Source organism: Oryctolagus cuniculus, chromosome 12 (genome assembly GCF_964237555.1).
Source record: "Oryctolagus cuniculus chromosome 12, mOryCun1.1, whole genome shotgun sequence".
NCBI lineage: Eukaryota > Metazoa > Chordata > Mammalia > Lagomorpha > Leporidae > Oryctolagus > Oryctolagus cuniculus.
Window position 1 is genome coordinate 19,488,372 of NC_091443.1, and position 16,022 is coordinate 19,504,393.

Sequence of the window (16,022 nt, forward strand, 5' to 3'; positions counted from 1 at the left end):
CCAGCCTTAAAGATGAGTAAGGAATACAAAATAGCTCAGGATTAGTCGTGGAGTTCAAAGGTCGCTAATTACACTAAGGAGTTCCCAGACACAGGGAAAACATTAAACAGGTCACCTACCAAACGGGAAACAGACTTTGTCTTCAGAAATTATCCTGAAGTGACAGGTTTCTAGACAAAATCAAAAGCATCAGTGTGCCCAGATGATCTCAATGGAGGAAAACGCTAAGTTGCTTCGGTTCTGTGGTGTTATGTAAGAATGCAATGGCAACAGATGGCACCAGGTCCTTCGTCGCCCCTACACTTCCCAGTATTCCTGATCTTTCCCTCAGGTTTCTAGAAACATCAAATTAAAGATCGTTGGTTTTTCTAACTGTTCACAGAGAAAGTTTTATTTAGGGAATAATTATGTTGAATCTCTGCCTTCTCACTAGAAAAATACCTCTTGCCCATCTTACTATGATTGCCAAATGGCATCATTAATATTAACACAAGTGAAATGTTAAGTTTTGTGTTTAAGAGTGATAAATAACTTATGAGGAATGATATTTTCTTTTAACAAAAGGAACAATTTTTACTACTGATTATCTATGATTAAGCTAGAATAACAATTTAAAGTCCTGGTCAGACAGTTAGTCTCTTTTCTTTGTTACTTGGGATAAGTTTGAACATAGAACCTTATGGCATGATAATGCTTTGCAGAAAATGAGTTTATAATGAGTAGGACTGATCTTAATTAAAAAATCGTATTTCAAATCCTAAATGTATATGAACTATCCCTTCAAATTCTTATACCTCTCTTTCAAGGAGTTAGCAGCTTTTTCTAAGCTTTTCCTTAAGAGACTCATTTAAAAATAGAACCCAAGATATAACTGGATTGAATATTAACCTATAATGCATATTTTTAAGTAGTGCTTCTAATTTTGTTCTGTAAGAAGAACTTTACATAGATTAAGTTTTGAGGCTCTTGATTTTCTTGAATTGGTAATAAGTCTAAACTGACCATGAACTTCTCTGAAAACATAACGTGACATTAAGTGTACAGACAGGTAGGGAACAAAGAATACTATATGGTTTGTGAATAAATCAAGCAAGTGGTAATAAGAATATGAAAGTGACAAATTTAGAGACAATATGCTATAAGAGACTGAAATAAATTAAATGAATTTATCTATGGAATAGTTTTTGAATTATTACCTGAATTCACTCATTTAAAAATCCAGTATTCAGAAATTTATCTTTAAAAAATTTCGTTGCAGACACTGAATGATCACAAAACACTCTGCTCACCTTGTGAAGGTATCCCACCCATCTGACTGTGCCTGACTGACGTCCTAAGCAAAATGTTGTGGCAGATCAACAAGCTTCCTTCAAGGTAATCTGAGAACAGAGATCAACGCCCCAAACAGAAAGATGCAGACTCTTTATTAGTGAATCAGATGGTTCTAAGAAAGGATACTGTATAAATCATTTTGCTCTGTCTCCACTGGCTGTTTTTTTAAGAGATTTATAGTTGTTGGGTGGTCTCTGGTATTCTTTAACATGTTGAAAGAGGAGCTTAGTACTTAGGTTTGGAAGAACCAACAGTTATCCTGCACATCTTCTACAAATACATTGCAGCAGCTGCCTCAAACTCTACATTGAGAAGGAGCCTGGGTTTTTACCCAGGAAGGCTCAGTGTAGAAAGGGGGCTGTGATTGATTAGCAATGCCTGCTGCATTGAACAGGGCAGGAAGGCGAGCAGATGACAGAATGGCCCAGGATGAGTCTCAAGTAAGCCAAAGTGACTCACTATGCTTCTGTGCTATGAGTCATATTGCAAAAGATTAAATGGAAAAAAACTGGAGACATTACCATTTGAAATGTTTTTAAACTATATCAGATTAAAAATATCAATAAAAGTGTTTTTCTAATTAAAAATCATTCAATGATTATTCATTCACTGGTTATATGCAGACAAGTAGAAAAAAAAACAAACAAAACTATGATTCCATTTAAGCTATGTTACCATCATTATAAATCCCATATATACATGAGAAAATTACAGTAATAATGATCCATATGTTACTGGAGCAGGGGCTTTAGAATTCCAGATGTAGTAATCAGAAGAAATTAGCTTCCGGTCTAAGAAAAAGAAAAAAATTAATGATAAGATTGTTTTATCCTGGCAAAACTTCAAGAAGAAAGCAGGCGTAATTTTTTTTTTTGAAATAGAGGAATATAATCATTTCAAGGTAGCATATTGAAATATTCATTTTAATTCTACCGTTATCTAGGTTTTGTTATACCTTTTACTACTTGAAAAATATGGGCTGGGCTGGGTGTTTGGCCTGGTGATTAAGACACAGGTTCTCAAGTCTCCTGTTTGTGTCAGAGTGCTTGCTTTCAACACCCAGCTGCCACTCCTGACTCCAGCTTCCTGCTAATGTGGACCCTGCAAGGCAGGGGTGACTGCTCAAGTATCTGGGCTCCTGCCAGCCACGTGGGAGATTTGGGTTGACTTCCCAACTCCTGGGCTTGGGTCCCAGGCCAGCAGGAGGCTATTGTGGGCAACTGGGAAGTCAACCAGTATAAGGGAGATCTCTGTCTCTCCCTTTCTGCCTCTCTAAAAAGCAAATGAAATTAAAATCTAGGGTTTTTTAAGTATTTGAACAATCCATCTCTGAGCTTGTATGAAACACCTCATTTCCAATTTGTCATTCTTTTCTTTATATTTTCCCTAACTTTTTGAAGCAAAGAGAGGAAAGAAATAAGATACAGGGAAGTAAAGAATACTGACTTGGGCCTAGCATTGTGGCATAGTGGGTAAAGCCACCACCTGAGATGCCGGCATCCCATATGGGTGCTGATTCATGTCCTGGCTGCTCCACTTCCAATCCAGCTCTCTGCTAATGACCTGGGAAAAGCAGTGGATGATGGCCCAAGTACTTGGGCCTCTGTTACCTACATGGGAGATGTGAAATAAGCTCCTGGCTTCAGCCTGGCCCAGCCCTGGCCATTGTAGCCATTTGGGGAGTGAACCAACAGATGGAAGATCTCTCTGTCTCTCCCTCTCACTCTGTTAACTCTTTCAAATAAATAACTAAATCTTTTTTTAAAACAAAAAGGAATACTGTCTTATGGTTACATATAACTTATTATTCTATGCCAATCACAATTCTGTAGTTCTGAGCTCTATGAATTTTTTGAAATTCTGAGGGAGATTCTTGCCCTATTCTTCCTACTTTGGAGACCCTAATCCTTAGTTTAAGGATAAATATCAGGGGGCCACCACCGTGGTATAGCCAGTAAAGCTGCTGCCTGCAGTGCCGGCATCCCATATGAATGCTGATTTGAGTCCTAGCTGTTCCACTTCTGATCCAGCTCTCTGCTATGGCCTGGGAAAGCAGTAGAAGATGGCCCAAGCCTTGGGCCCCTGCACTCACATGGGAGACCCAGAATAAGTTCCTGACTCCTGGCTTTGGATAGGCCCAGCTCCAGCTGTTGCAGTCATTTGGAAAGTGATACAGCGGATGGAAGATCTCTCTCTCTCTGCCTCTGCCTCTCTGTTACGATGACTTTCAAATGAATAAATAAATCTTAAAAAAAAAAAAAAGGATAAATAGCAGGGTAGGCATTTAGTGTGGTGGTTCATGTCACTGCTTGGGATACTCATATCCCACACTGAAGTGCCAGGTTCTGGTTCTGACTCCTACACTTACAATCCAGCTTCCTGCTGGTAGCCAGCAGATCATGGCTCAAGTACTCTTGGGTCCCTGTCACTCATGGAGATCAGCAATGAATTCCTGCTTTTTGGGCTTTTGCCTGGCCCAACTCTGGCTTATAGGTATCCAAGGAATGAACCAGTGTGTGGAAGGTTTGTCTCTCTCTCTCTCTTTTTTTAAAGATTTTATTTGAATGTCAGATTTAGAGAGAGAGGTAGAGTCAGAGAGAGAGTGCGTGCAGTTTTCCTTCTGCTGGTTCACTCCCCAGGTGGCTGCAACGGCCGGAGCTGGGCCAATCCAAAGCCAGGAGCCAGGAGCTTCTTCTGGGTCTCCCACGTGGTGCAGGGCTCCAAGGACTTGGGCCATGTTCTGCTACTTTTTCAGGTGCATTAGCAGGGAGCTGGTCTGGAAGTAGAGCAGCCGGGACTTGAACAGGCACCCATATTAGATACCCGTGCTGCAGGCTGAGACTTTAATCCACTGTGCCACAGTGCTGGCCTTTCTGTCTCTTTCAAATAAATGAAAATAAATAAGTAAAAATTATCTAAATATATTACCATCATAAGAATGGTATAAACTAGGATTATTCTTATCTAAATATAATAGTTTATCTCTTTAATATGGGGCAAAAAAATCTCTCCTTAACTAACTTCACTTCGCTCTAGCTACTTTTCTATTTTGCTACATATTTGAGCTGAATAAATTATTCTCTCCTTACATTTGCATACACACTCACACACTCTTAGATGTCTTGTTTGTTTTTTGTTTTGTTTTACAACTAACAGTCACTGAAGGGAAGAAATACTCTCTCTACTGACCTTCTGTTGGCAGAAGAGACAAGGTGATAAATAATGCCTATTGATTACATTGCTAAAAATTTTTAAAATTTTAAGCCTCATAACAATCTTGAGGTAAATAATACTATTATTTTCATTTTATAGATGAGGAAATAAAAACTTCAAGACGTTCACTAACTTCCTCAAAGATACACGGCCAATGTCTGAGCCATATTCAAATCCTTGTCTGTCTTACTAAAGCTCTTGTGAATTCTCTGTGTAAGAGGACAGATTACAATCAGAGCAAAACAAATCCAATCTTGCAGCAAAGCCCATCTCTTCCCATTGCTACTCATCCAATTATCTTATGAGAAAGTGGAGCACAGTGTAAAGTTCACAAACTCTCCTGTCAGGTGGAATCTGGGATTATCGCCAATCTTTAAATTCTGTTACGTTTTAATTTTACATAATAACTACACATTTCCATCCCACTAAGTTGGTTTGAATCTATACAACTTACGTGTACTTATTTTTGGTTTTCCTGATGCAAAAACTTGAACAGAATGCTGATCCGCATAACACCCAGTGAGTGTGTAGTCCAGGATTCTAAAATGAAGCTAGGAAAAGAAGAGAAAATGCACCAAACTGAGATGATGATTTAGTAAAAATTAAAAAAAAAAAAAAAAAAAAAAAAGGAAAGGTCATGTTTCTTCCCTTCAACATGATTGTGAGGAATTTATGTTAGGCAGTTCACAAATACCAAACTGTGTGTGTGAATGTGTGTGTATACATACAGCGCACACAGAGTTTCTACCTTTGCATTGGGGCCATTTCTTCTTACGATGCCATTATGAATTGCGTGACATATGCCAAGCACTTCACTGACATAACCTGTATCCATTCCACAAGGCACCCACGAGGGAACTGAGGTTCACAGATGGAAGCAAATAGCTTCCCAGTGCTTCAGCAGCCAAGCTGCATCTGAACTCAGATCTGACTGGCTACAAGAGCTGGCTGGGCTCTTGAGCACAGCTCTTGGCTGTGACATAGTCTCTTACACACAGGAACATACATTCTTCCAGCAGAATACAAGAAGGCAATGACTAAAACAGAAGATTGGTTTATCCTGTGTCTGTGGGAAATGACTTGTTCTATGTAATTCTCCAGAAATCTAAAATTTAACTTTTACAGAACTAAGCTTAGAAGTTTGATCTTGTGGGGGGGGAGGGAGGGTGCCAGGCACAGTGAAGGTGCTGCCTGGGAAGCCTGCATCCCATATCAGAGTGCCTGGGTTGCGGACTTGGCTTCATTTCTGATTCCAGCTTCCTGCTAATGTGCACCCCAGGAGGTAGCAGGTGATGGCTCAAGTAGTTGGGCCCCTGTTACCCATATGGGAGACCTGGCTTAGGCCTGGCCCAGCTCTGGCTGTGGTAGGCATTTTGGGAGTGAACTAGCAGATGGAAAACTTCTCTCTGTTGGTCTCTGTCTCTCTCCCTTTCAAGTGGATAAAAACTAAATTAAAAATTTAAAAAAAGAGATGTTACTCCTTCCTTCACCTAGAAAATTCTTCTAATTATAATCTATAGTTTCTAGATTGCATTGATAATGTAGGGTTATCACTATAAATGCCAATTATCATACTTTACTGAAACAGAGCCATTAGTATGTTCTCTATGAAGGCATAACATTGGGGTGCCTCTGAGTCTTATGTGAACTATGAAAAAAATTTTTATGTTACAGAGCTAGTCTCCTTTTACACAGTTCCCCTCATCTCTACTGATAAACGCTCTAGATTTTCCAACATCCTGGTATCTTTTCTATATTTTTTTCCTCCGATCTCACTTCCCTGCCAATTTCTTCCACTGTCTTTCTCTTTTAATTGCAAAATTTATCACAAGCACTGGATGTGATTTAGGATTTGATGTAATTTTGAGATCTCAGCAATGTTTTCCTGTTGCAACTCAAATCATTTCTGATAGTAAAGGGCTTTTGCTCGCTTGTTTGGTATCATTCTGAAGCTGTAAGTCATGGCAACATTGATTTCCACACAATAGAGATACCATAAAACTCATTCAGTCTGGGGCTGTGTCGTACTGGGTAAAGCCACTGTCTGCAGCGCTGGCATCCCATGTAGGCACCTGTGTGTGTCCTGGTTGCTCCTCTTCTGATCCAGCTCTCTGCTATGGCCTGGGAAGGCAGCAGAAGATGGCCCAAGTGCTTGGGCTCCTGCACCCACAAGGGAGGCCCTGAAGAAGCTCCTGGCTTTGGATTGGCCCAGCTCCAGTTCTTGCAGCCATTTGGGGAGTGAACCAGCAGATGGAAGACCTTTCCATCTCTCCCTCTCTACGTCTGTAACTCTACCTCTCAAATAAATAAAATCTTAAAAAAATATATACAATGAAGCAACATCTGATATATTTTCTAAAAAATACTTAAGTAGGAATTTTTATAATAATCCTTGAAACAAAGCTTGTGAACATAGCTGAAGCCAAGAAAGAAGTAATGAGTTATCACCAGCATATTTCTGACTTTACTACCTCTTCTCATTAGTGCCTGTATATACAGATTGTATTTTCTATTCTTTGATTTCTTTGGTACCATTTGATTTAGATTTTCTTGCTACCTTTTTGGTGAATTCTTTCAATTATCTTCACTGGTTCTTCTGAATGGTTGCCTCATTTGATCTTTTTTGATCATATTCATTTCTATTGCCTCAACAATTTCTTTTCTGCAGACAGCTCCTAAATCCCACACAGCTGAGCTCTCTCTAGAGCACGGATTGGGAATGTCTGGCCCATGGATCACCCATGAAATTATCTGGTCTGATCCTGCCAAAACAACTACAGGCCAGTCTTGAAATTCAATAAATCTACAGCAGGTTAATATTTTAAAAAAGATTTATTTTTATTTATTTGAAAGGCAGAGTGGGAGTGGAATGTGTGGTGAGATACACAGAGACAGAGATCTTCCATCTGCTGGTTTACTCCCAAAATAGCCCCAAGAGCTAGGGCTAGGCCAGGCTGAAGCCAGGACCCAGGAGCTTCATCTGGGTCTTCCATGTGAGTGCAGGGGCCCAAGGACCTGGGCCATCTTCTACTGCTTTCCCAGGCCAAGCAGAGAGCTGGATCGGAAGTGGAGCAACCAGGACTAAAACTGGCGCCCATATGGGATGCTGGCACCGCAGTTGGTGGCTTTCCGTGCTATGCCACAGGGTCAGCCCCAAGGCTTTACTTTTATCAAGGCTCTTGCAACATTCCTTCTCTTTTTCTCTCTTCCTTTCTCTTTCTGCTGACATGACACTGGGTCACCATCATTAACTTAACTACCTTTCATTTGGAATATTAATAGAAATATAAAATGATTTCTTTGCCTCTATTTTTTCACTCACCTTCTTTACATTCAATTCACATGAATTCATAAAACCTAACTTTGTGAAAGACTACTTCTCTACTCAAAAAAGCACATCAGCCAAAGGAATAAAAGGCAGAGTCAAACCTTCTATAATATAAACCTAAATTATGAATTCACCTTTGCATAAACTAGTATTTCTAACAGTGGTTCCTAATTATGTCTTGTTAATCCTTCTTCATTTTTTTTGGTAAAGATTTATTTATTTATTTGAAAGGCAGAGTTAATGAGAGAGAGAGAGTGAAAGAGAGAGAAGTCTTCCATCTGCTGATTCATTCCCCAAATGGCTGGTACCAGACAGAACTGGGCCAGGCCAAAACCAGGAGCCAGGATGTTCGCCCAAGTCTCCCACATGGGTGCATGGGTCCAAGCACTTGGGTCATCTTCCACTGCTTTCCCAGGCACATTAGCAGGGAGCTGGATCGGAAGTGGAGCAGCTGACCTGGTGCCCATATGGAATGCTGGCACTGCAGGTGGTGCCTTAACCCACTGTGCCACAACACTGGCCCCCTTCATGTTTTAAAGTCACTTTTATACCTAAACAAGAGTTAGTCAATCTTTAAGGTTTAAAATTCATGTTTACCCAGGTTTCAGAGTTTAGCTTAAACTCCATCTTCACTGTAAAGCCATCCTTGTCCCCTCAGCCAGCAAGGCTCACTGTCCTTGGCAGACCAAATAATGCAGAGTGCTGCTCCCTGATGGCATCACGGAAACTCTCCAGAGCGCGAGGACTGCATTGTGTGTTTCTGCATAACAATCTCAATCTGGTAACGAAGAGCTGGGTACTAAGAGGTGAAGCTGGAATGTTTAGGTTATACTGAACTATTTCACTTAAAATTTTTTTTTTTTTTTTTTTTTTGTATTATAAAGATCTTCCTTCCGTTGGTTCACCCAACAAATGGCCGCTACGGCCGGTGCGCTGCGCCGATCCGAAGCCAGAAGCTGGGTACTTCCTCCCTGTCTCCCATGCGGGTGCAGGGCCCAAGCACTTGGGCCATCCTCCACTGCCCCCCCGGGCCACAGCAGAGAGCTGGACTGGAAGAGGAGCAATCGGGACAGAATCCAGCGCCCCGACCGGGACTAGAATCCGGGGTGCCGGCACTGCAGGCAGAGGATTAGCCAAGTGAGCTGCGACGCCGGCCTCCCTTAAAATTTTTAAGTAGTTTTTTTTTTTTTTTTTTTTTTTTTTTGACAGGCAGAGTGGACAGTGAGAGAGAGAGACAGAGAGAAAGGTCTTCCTTTTGCCGTTGGTTCACCCTCCAATGGCCGCCGTGGCCGGCGCGCTGCGACCGGCGCACCGCGCTGATCCGATGGCAGGAGCCAGGAGCCAGGTGCTTTTCCTGGTCTCCCATGGGGTGCAGGGCCCAAGCACCTGGGCCATCCTCCACTGCACTCCCTGGCCACAGCAGAGGGCTGGCCTGGAAGAGGGGCAACCGGGACAGAATCCGGCGCCCCGACCGGGACTAGAACCTGGTGTGCTGGCGCCACTAGGCGGAGGATTAGCCTAGTGAGCTGCGGCGCCGGCCTTTTAAGTAGTTTTTTAAGTGTTAAGTGAAATAGACAAATGACTAATACTAAACAAAAAGAATAAAAAAGGGACTTAGCCCAGACAAAAAGAATAGAATTCCATAAAAATATTGAAGAACATTAAAAATCAACTACAGGCAGGGCTGGCGCCGTGGCCTAGTAGGTGAAGCCACAACTTGAATGCCGGCATCCCATATGGTTCTGGTTCGAGACCCGGCTGCTCCACTTCCAATCTATCTCTCTGCTGTGGCCTGTGAAAGCAACGGAAGATGGCCTAAGTCCTTGGGCCCCAGCACCCATGTGGGAGACCCGGAGGATGCTCCTGGCTCCTGGCTTCGGATTGGCGCAGCTTCGGCTGTTGAAGCCAACTGGGGAATGAACCAGTGGATGGAAGACTCTCTCTCTCTCTCTCTCTCTGCCTCTCCTTTTCTCTCTCTATAACTCTAACTTTCAGGTAAATAAATAAATCTTAAAAAAAAAAAAATCAACTACAGGCAATTTAAATGCAAAGGAGGAGCTTTAATGTGGTGAGCCATTTAAATATGTTTACCTTTAAATATGCTGTACCTCCAATACAAATCGGGTCAAATGGCTGCTTCTCATGGCTCTTGGCTCCAAAAGTTACAGTTCCAGAAAGACTAATGTCCATTGATTTGGGAAACTTCTGGCCTAAAATCACAAGCACATCAATCAACTACTAACAAGGAGATTCTACAGCAAATGAAAAGCAGGGGGAAAAAAATAAACAAAACCCTGCTCACCAATAATCCAAACCAATAAGCCTTTCTCTCGAAATACTTCAAGCTGGCCAAAACTAACTTTGTATTCCAAATGTGTAATTGGGCCTCTTTAAAAAGGAAAGGGACAAAATACAAAGACAATGAGAAGATCAGATATATCACTCCTAAGAGTTTTACAATCTTGCTACTATTAGTTAATATAAAGACAGTATAAAATCAGATTTCTGTTCAAGTGTGCAGAATAGAACAAATAATGAACATTTTTGATGATATAGATTTCATTATTGGTTCTAAAGAGAACTATAAAATCATATAGGATATACTAATACAATCATACAAGTTGGCATAATATTAAAAACTATGATTATTACTATATATTTTGTTATACTTTAAAACTAATTATACTGCAGAATAAATCTAAAACTCATGAAGAAGTTTATGTTACAACTGGCTAATTCACCATGTTGTTGGTTGGGCTATATTCGTATGTAAAATATAGAGAAATTACTAGAATTAAAACCAGTAATAAAAGAATCCCTCTGGAAACTATAATGGCTTAAGTTTATGGTACATTAGCAAGTTTAGTGAGAAAAATGAAGAGGCATTTAAAGGTAAAGAATTACTTTTATGACTGTTTTGGTTCAAAATCAGCATGTACTTGAATAAGATAAAATACTTTAAATCTTAAAAGTATGATTAAAGAAATAAAGACAAATAATTATCTGGGGGCAGCAGGAATGTACTAAGGTTGGCCAAAATCATGACGTCATGTTATTTCACTCCTACCTATTGTAAAAAGGTATGTGAGCTTCACAGAATTCAAAAGTGTTTTTTATACTTTCATGAAGTTTTAAATTAACTGTTATTTTTAGCTGTATGTCTTCCTCCTTTATTTGGTAAAAACCCAAAATTGGCGGAACAGGAACCTGAAAAAAAAAATAAACAAATTTTATATACTTTTCAGAATAACAGATATAAAATATCAATGGTGACTGAAAAACAAAGCCTGGCAGTACTATGTTATATACATTAATACATTATACTGTGTATGTGTATACACTGCATATGATACATACATAATGTATATTTTATATAATAGTCATTATATAAATACAGGACTAATGGGTAACTCCACCATTTTGACAGTAGCCAAAACCGATCTACATTCATTCTAAGGGTAGGGATTCTTCCATTTCTTTCTGTTCCCAGAGATGAGAAAGGTGCCTTTCAAAGATGGACAATACATTCCTGTTCCTGCTCTTGTTCATCCGTCTTCACCTGCTCCAGGTTCTTTGACTTGTACCATAAAGAACATGTACCTGGACAGACTGATTCCTGCCCAGAGCTCTTGCTGCTCCCTGTGTACCCTGTGACTCTCCCCCAGCCCCCAGCCCTGCAGATTACCAGACTGGTCATCATGCTCGGAGGGGAAACTCTCTGTAGGCTAGGGTGAGTCAATCATTCTTTTTGTTATATGTGAAGGCACAGAGAAATTCTATTTATACAGCACAGGTTCTAGAGCTGTACAGTCACCAGAAAGCAGAGAAAGTCAACTGAGAGACTGAGACAGACAGTGTGGACCACAGATAAAGAGAGATTTTAACTTTAAGTTTCTGTTCTAGTCCCAGTATGGTCTAGGTCTATTTTTCTCTTTCTTGAATGACCATAAGATTGCTTATTGCATTCTCAAATTCCCTTTACTTAGTTTACCTTATAAGTTTCTCTATCCTGTCTATTCATAATTAGGACAAGAGACTAACCATGCAGTAAAATAAGTTGGGCTTCTGGGGCTGGAAAACATGGACTCAAAGTCCTGCTCTGCCATTTATCATTTATCAATTATACGACCTTATGCACATAATATAACTTCTCTGAGATTCTCATCGTAAAATAGGGATAATGAGGGTTAAAAGTACCAGACAAAATACATGTGGGGTTTCTAAGACAAGGTCTGACACACAGCCATTAGTCAATGAGCAATGAATAGCTATAATCATATTATATATTTATAAATAAAGTTGCCTCAGAGTACAGGTATCTTATACACATTGTTAAAACCATGACTAAATAATACCAGAATCTATCTTTTTTTTTTATTTTTTATTTTTTGACAGGCAGAGTGGACAGTGAGAGAGAGAGACAGAGAGAAAGGTCTTCCTTTGCTGTTGGTTCACTCTCCAATGGCCGCCGCAGCTGGTGTGCTGCGGCCGGCGCACCGCGCTGATCCGATGGCAGGAGCCAGGTACTTATCCTGGTCTCCCATGGGGTGAAGGGCCCAAGCACTTGGGCCATCCTCCACTGCACTCCCGGGCCATAGCAGAGAGCTGGCCTGGAAGAGGGGCAACCGGGACAGAATCCGGAGCCCCAACCGGGACTAGAACCCGGTGTGCCGGCGCCGCAAGGCAGAGGATTAGCCTAGTGAGCCGTGGCACCGGCCAGAATCTATCTTCTGACTATGGACTCCTTACTAGGGAACATTAAAAACCAAATAAACTCATCAGCTAAAAATGCATCAACTAAAAACTATTTAACACTGTTACAGACACCAGAAATAGGAGACCTGAATCTTCATCTTCATTCTTCAACAACTGGTAAATAACTCATAAAAAGTTGGAACAAGAATATGAATATCTGCTTATCCATGGTCACCTGTAAAGACAGCCAAGTTTCAACCTTTCCAAGATTGTTTACCTGGGAAGTATAGTAGCATAAGTTGAATGATTCTAGAGGTGGGATGAATGGAAATTTGTAAGGTCCACTAAATGCAGAATCATCCATTCCATCAACGCTACTAGAAGTCAGAATGGCAGAGTCAAGAGATGTCACACAAGGATGAACCAGAATGTCTTGAAGTGGAGATCCATTGGTGGGGAGATGCAAGCTGACAGTTACATTTGGCATGAATCCCTCCAAATCACACTGTAATATAAACGGAAGTGGCTATTACCAAGATCTCAGAAGCATGTAGCTGCAGTCAGTCTGAGGCTTTTCTGAATTCATCAAAGTCTTTTTCCCTAACTTAATGCCAATCAACTATCGGCATTGGCGCCCATTTCCCTTCTGAAACTTTACATTTTTGGAAAATAAACATTGTTATATTTTTCTTCACATCTTAAATGCCTAGCACATTGCTATGCATAGGAGACACTTAAAAATGTTTTGTTGAGTGGATTTTAAAAAAGTTATGGACTACCCAGTTCTAGTATAAAATGTTTCACTTTTTAATGCTTTAGCTACTGCTTGACATATATATGAGTTCAAGAATTTAGAGAGCAGGCAGTCATTATGAATACTGCCACATACAATGAATGCTTCATGAAGGTCTGTTGGTGACAATTACAATAATGTAGCTGTCAATGCATTTGAAAATAAAAATGCCAAATAACCTTACTTCAAAACTTTAACATGTTTTAGTGCGTCAACTTTTAAACTACTTGCTAATTTACTTTTTATTTGTGAACTACTAACAAAAACTACTTTTGGTTTTTGATAGTTACATAGTAAAATATGCAAATATTAATAATACCATTGAAACTTAAAAATACTGTTTATGCTTATTGAACTAGCTCCTAACAATCCAACATTCAAAAAGGGGTCACAGAAACAGCAATCATTATGGAAACCTCTAACAAGTTGTTTGGTATCAATGCACTTAACCAATCAGCCATTTACTATATCTACAAGGAAATCTATTCGAGAAGGAATCAGGTAGTACACTCCAGATCAATCTGCTATATGTAAATCTCAGGTCTAGGAAAACAGAAAGCATCTAAGAACTTTTCTCATTTTTAAAATGAGAAAAGATTCACAACGTTATTTTCTCAAAGGCACAGAAAATTAGTGAACAAACAAACAAACAAAAAAACAACAAAAAAGAAAATTAGTGCTAGTGTGAGGATTAAAACTTCAATCCACAGGCTTTTGTTTCTACTGGACTAAGATCAAATGAAGAGAATTATTTCTATTTACAATGAGCTTCACAATAAAACATCTTTAATAAATTCCTGAGGTACTTAAATGTTTGGCAAACAGCTATGCAACTTACCTACAACTTATATAAACATTTAGTATGTAGACTATACTACAGTCCTATTTTTTTTTCAAGATGTCTTTACTTATTTGAAAAGGAGAGAAAGAGAGATCAATTGATCTTTTATCTGCTGGTTCACATCCCAGATGGCTGTAAGAGCCAGGGCTGCACCAAGGCGAAGCCAGGAGCCTGGAACTCCTCTAAGGTCTCCCATGTGGGTGGCAGGGGCTCAAAGACTTGAGCCACCTCTGCTGTTTCCCAGGTGCATCAGCAGGGAGCTGGATCAGAAGCGGAGTAGCTGGGACACAAACCAGAGCCCATAGAGGATGCCAGCCCATCTGGCACTGCAGATGGCAGCTTATCCCACTGTACTACAGTGCTACCCCCATTTTTCTTTTAAAGGATAAAGTTTCTTAAAGAAGAAAGTTCTCTATCATGATAATCTGTATTAGGACCAAGAATGAGAACTAAAATCCAAAATTCCATAAACAACAAACTAGGATCCATCTGTCAATGAACTGAGACATTTAAACAGCATATTAACATTATATTATACAACATGTTTCTTACTCTCATTGAATGACAAAGAACTAGAAATGGTGAATTTTCCTACTTTTATTTTACTGAACTTATGGTGATAAAATGGTTCAACTACATTAAGATTTCTGATTGATATAATCTATGAAAATTCTGGAGCCAATTACAAAGGCAATGTATTTGTGATCAAGGTAGAAGTGAGTTTAAAAAGAGACACAAAACTTTTTCATCATTTTAAGGTGAAAAGAAGAAGAGGGCTGGCACTGTGCCATAGCAGGTTAAGCCTCTACCTATGGCACCAGCATCCCATATGAGTGCCAATTTGAGGCCCAGCTGCTCTACTCAATCTAGCTCCCCGCTAATGCAGCTGGGAAAGCAGCAGCAGATGGCCCAAGTGTTTGAGCCCTGCCAGCCATGGGGCAGACCTGGAAAAGATCCTGGCTCTTGGCTTTGTTTGGTTTGGCTCCTGCCGTTGTGGCCATTTGGGGAGTGAACCAGCAGATGGAAGACCTCTCTCTCTCTCTCTGTATAATTCTGCCTCTCAAACAAATTAATACATCTAAAAAAGAAAGAAAAGAACAGAATGATCCAATATCCCCATCTGTACTATTCTATTTCTCTGTTCTTGAAACATACTTTTATCTATAGTCTTTATAAAGTAAGTTTTATGTATAAGATGTTTACATTCATTGCGTAGAGACTAAAGAAAGATACCAGAAAAATAAACATAAATACGAGTACTATTAGTATATACTCAGAGGAACCTTACTTGAAGGATTATTTTTGACTATTAGTCAACCTGGCATTAATCCTTGCTAACTGTATTACTATTTTCATTGTTTCTTTTCCTATTTTCTAACCATAAACCAGAGTCATATTTTTTTTTAATTAGCTGTTGCTTTCTTTTTTTTTTCTTTTATTTATGTATTTGAAAGACAGAGTTAGAGAGAGAGGTGGAGAGAGAGAGAGAGAGGTCTTCCATCTGCTGGTTCACTCCCCAGATAGCTGCAACAGCTGGAGCTGAACCAATCTGAAGCCAGGAGCTTCTTCCGGGTCTACCACATGGGTGCAGGGGCCCAAGGATTTGGGCCATCTTATACTGCTTTCTCAGGCCATAGCAAAGCTGGATCAGAAGTGGAGCAGCTGGGACTAGAATCGGCACCCATACGGAATGCCGGTGCTTCAGGATAGGGTTTTAACCCACTGCGCCACAGTGCTGGCCCCGAGAGTCATATATTAACCTATTGACTTGTTTAAATAAAACAAGAACCCTTCAAAATGATTTTAGGTTTCTGCCAATC

General features: G+C 40.0%; 1 protein-coding gene and 1 long non-coding RNA gene across 5 annotated transcripts in view; one reads left to right on the forward strand and one right to left on the reverse strand.

Moving 5' to 3' along the window:
• Positions 1-16,022, reverse strand: part of AP5M1 (adaptor related protein complex 5 subunit mu 1) — a 42,877-nt gene that overhangs the window by 20,580 nt on the left and 6,275 nt on the right. For 2 of the 4 annotated variants that reach the window (XM_070053598.1, XM_051822219.2), the window contains exons 3-8: positions 12,846-13,073; positions 10,941-11,080; positions 10,176-10,261; positions 9,965-10,083; positions 5,000-5,096; positions 2,045-2,123 (exon numbers count right to left, since the gene is read on the reverse strand). In XM_070053598.1, the coding sequence (XP_069909699.1) occupies positions 2,045-2,123; positions 5,000-5,096; positions 9,965-10,083; positions 10,176-10,261; positions 10,941-11,080; positions 12,846-13,073 (749 nt within the window). Of the gene's footprint in view, positions 1-1,407; positions 2,124-4,999; positions 5,097-9,964; positions 10,084-10,175; positions 10,262-10,940; positions 11,081-12,845; positions 13,074-16,022 lie in introns of those variants that run through there. The other 2 variants (XM_002718266.5, XM_017348333.3) reach the window with 2 other exon arrangements.
• LOC127483723 (uncharacterized) overlaps positions 1-16,022 on the forward strand; it is a 31,749-nt gene that overhangs the window by 12,000 nt on the left and 3,727 nt on the right. Inside the window, exon 2 of the long non-coding RNA XR_007910283.2 lies at positions 1,259-1,374. This is a non-coding gene — a long non-coding RNA (uncharacterized lncRNA). The remainder of the gene's footprint in view (positions 1-1,258; positions 1,375-16,022) is intronic.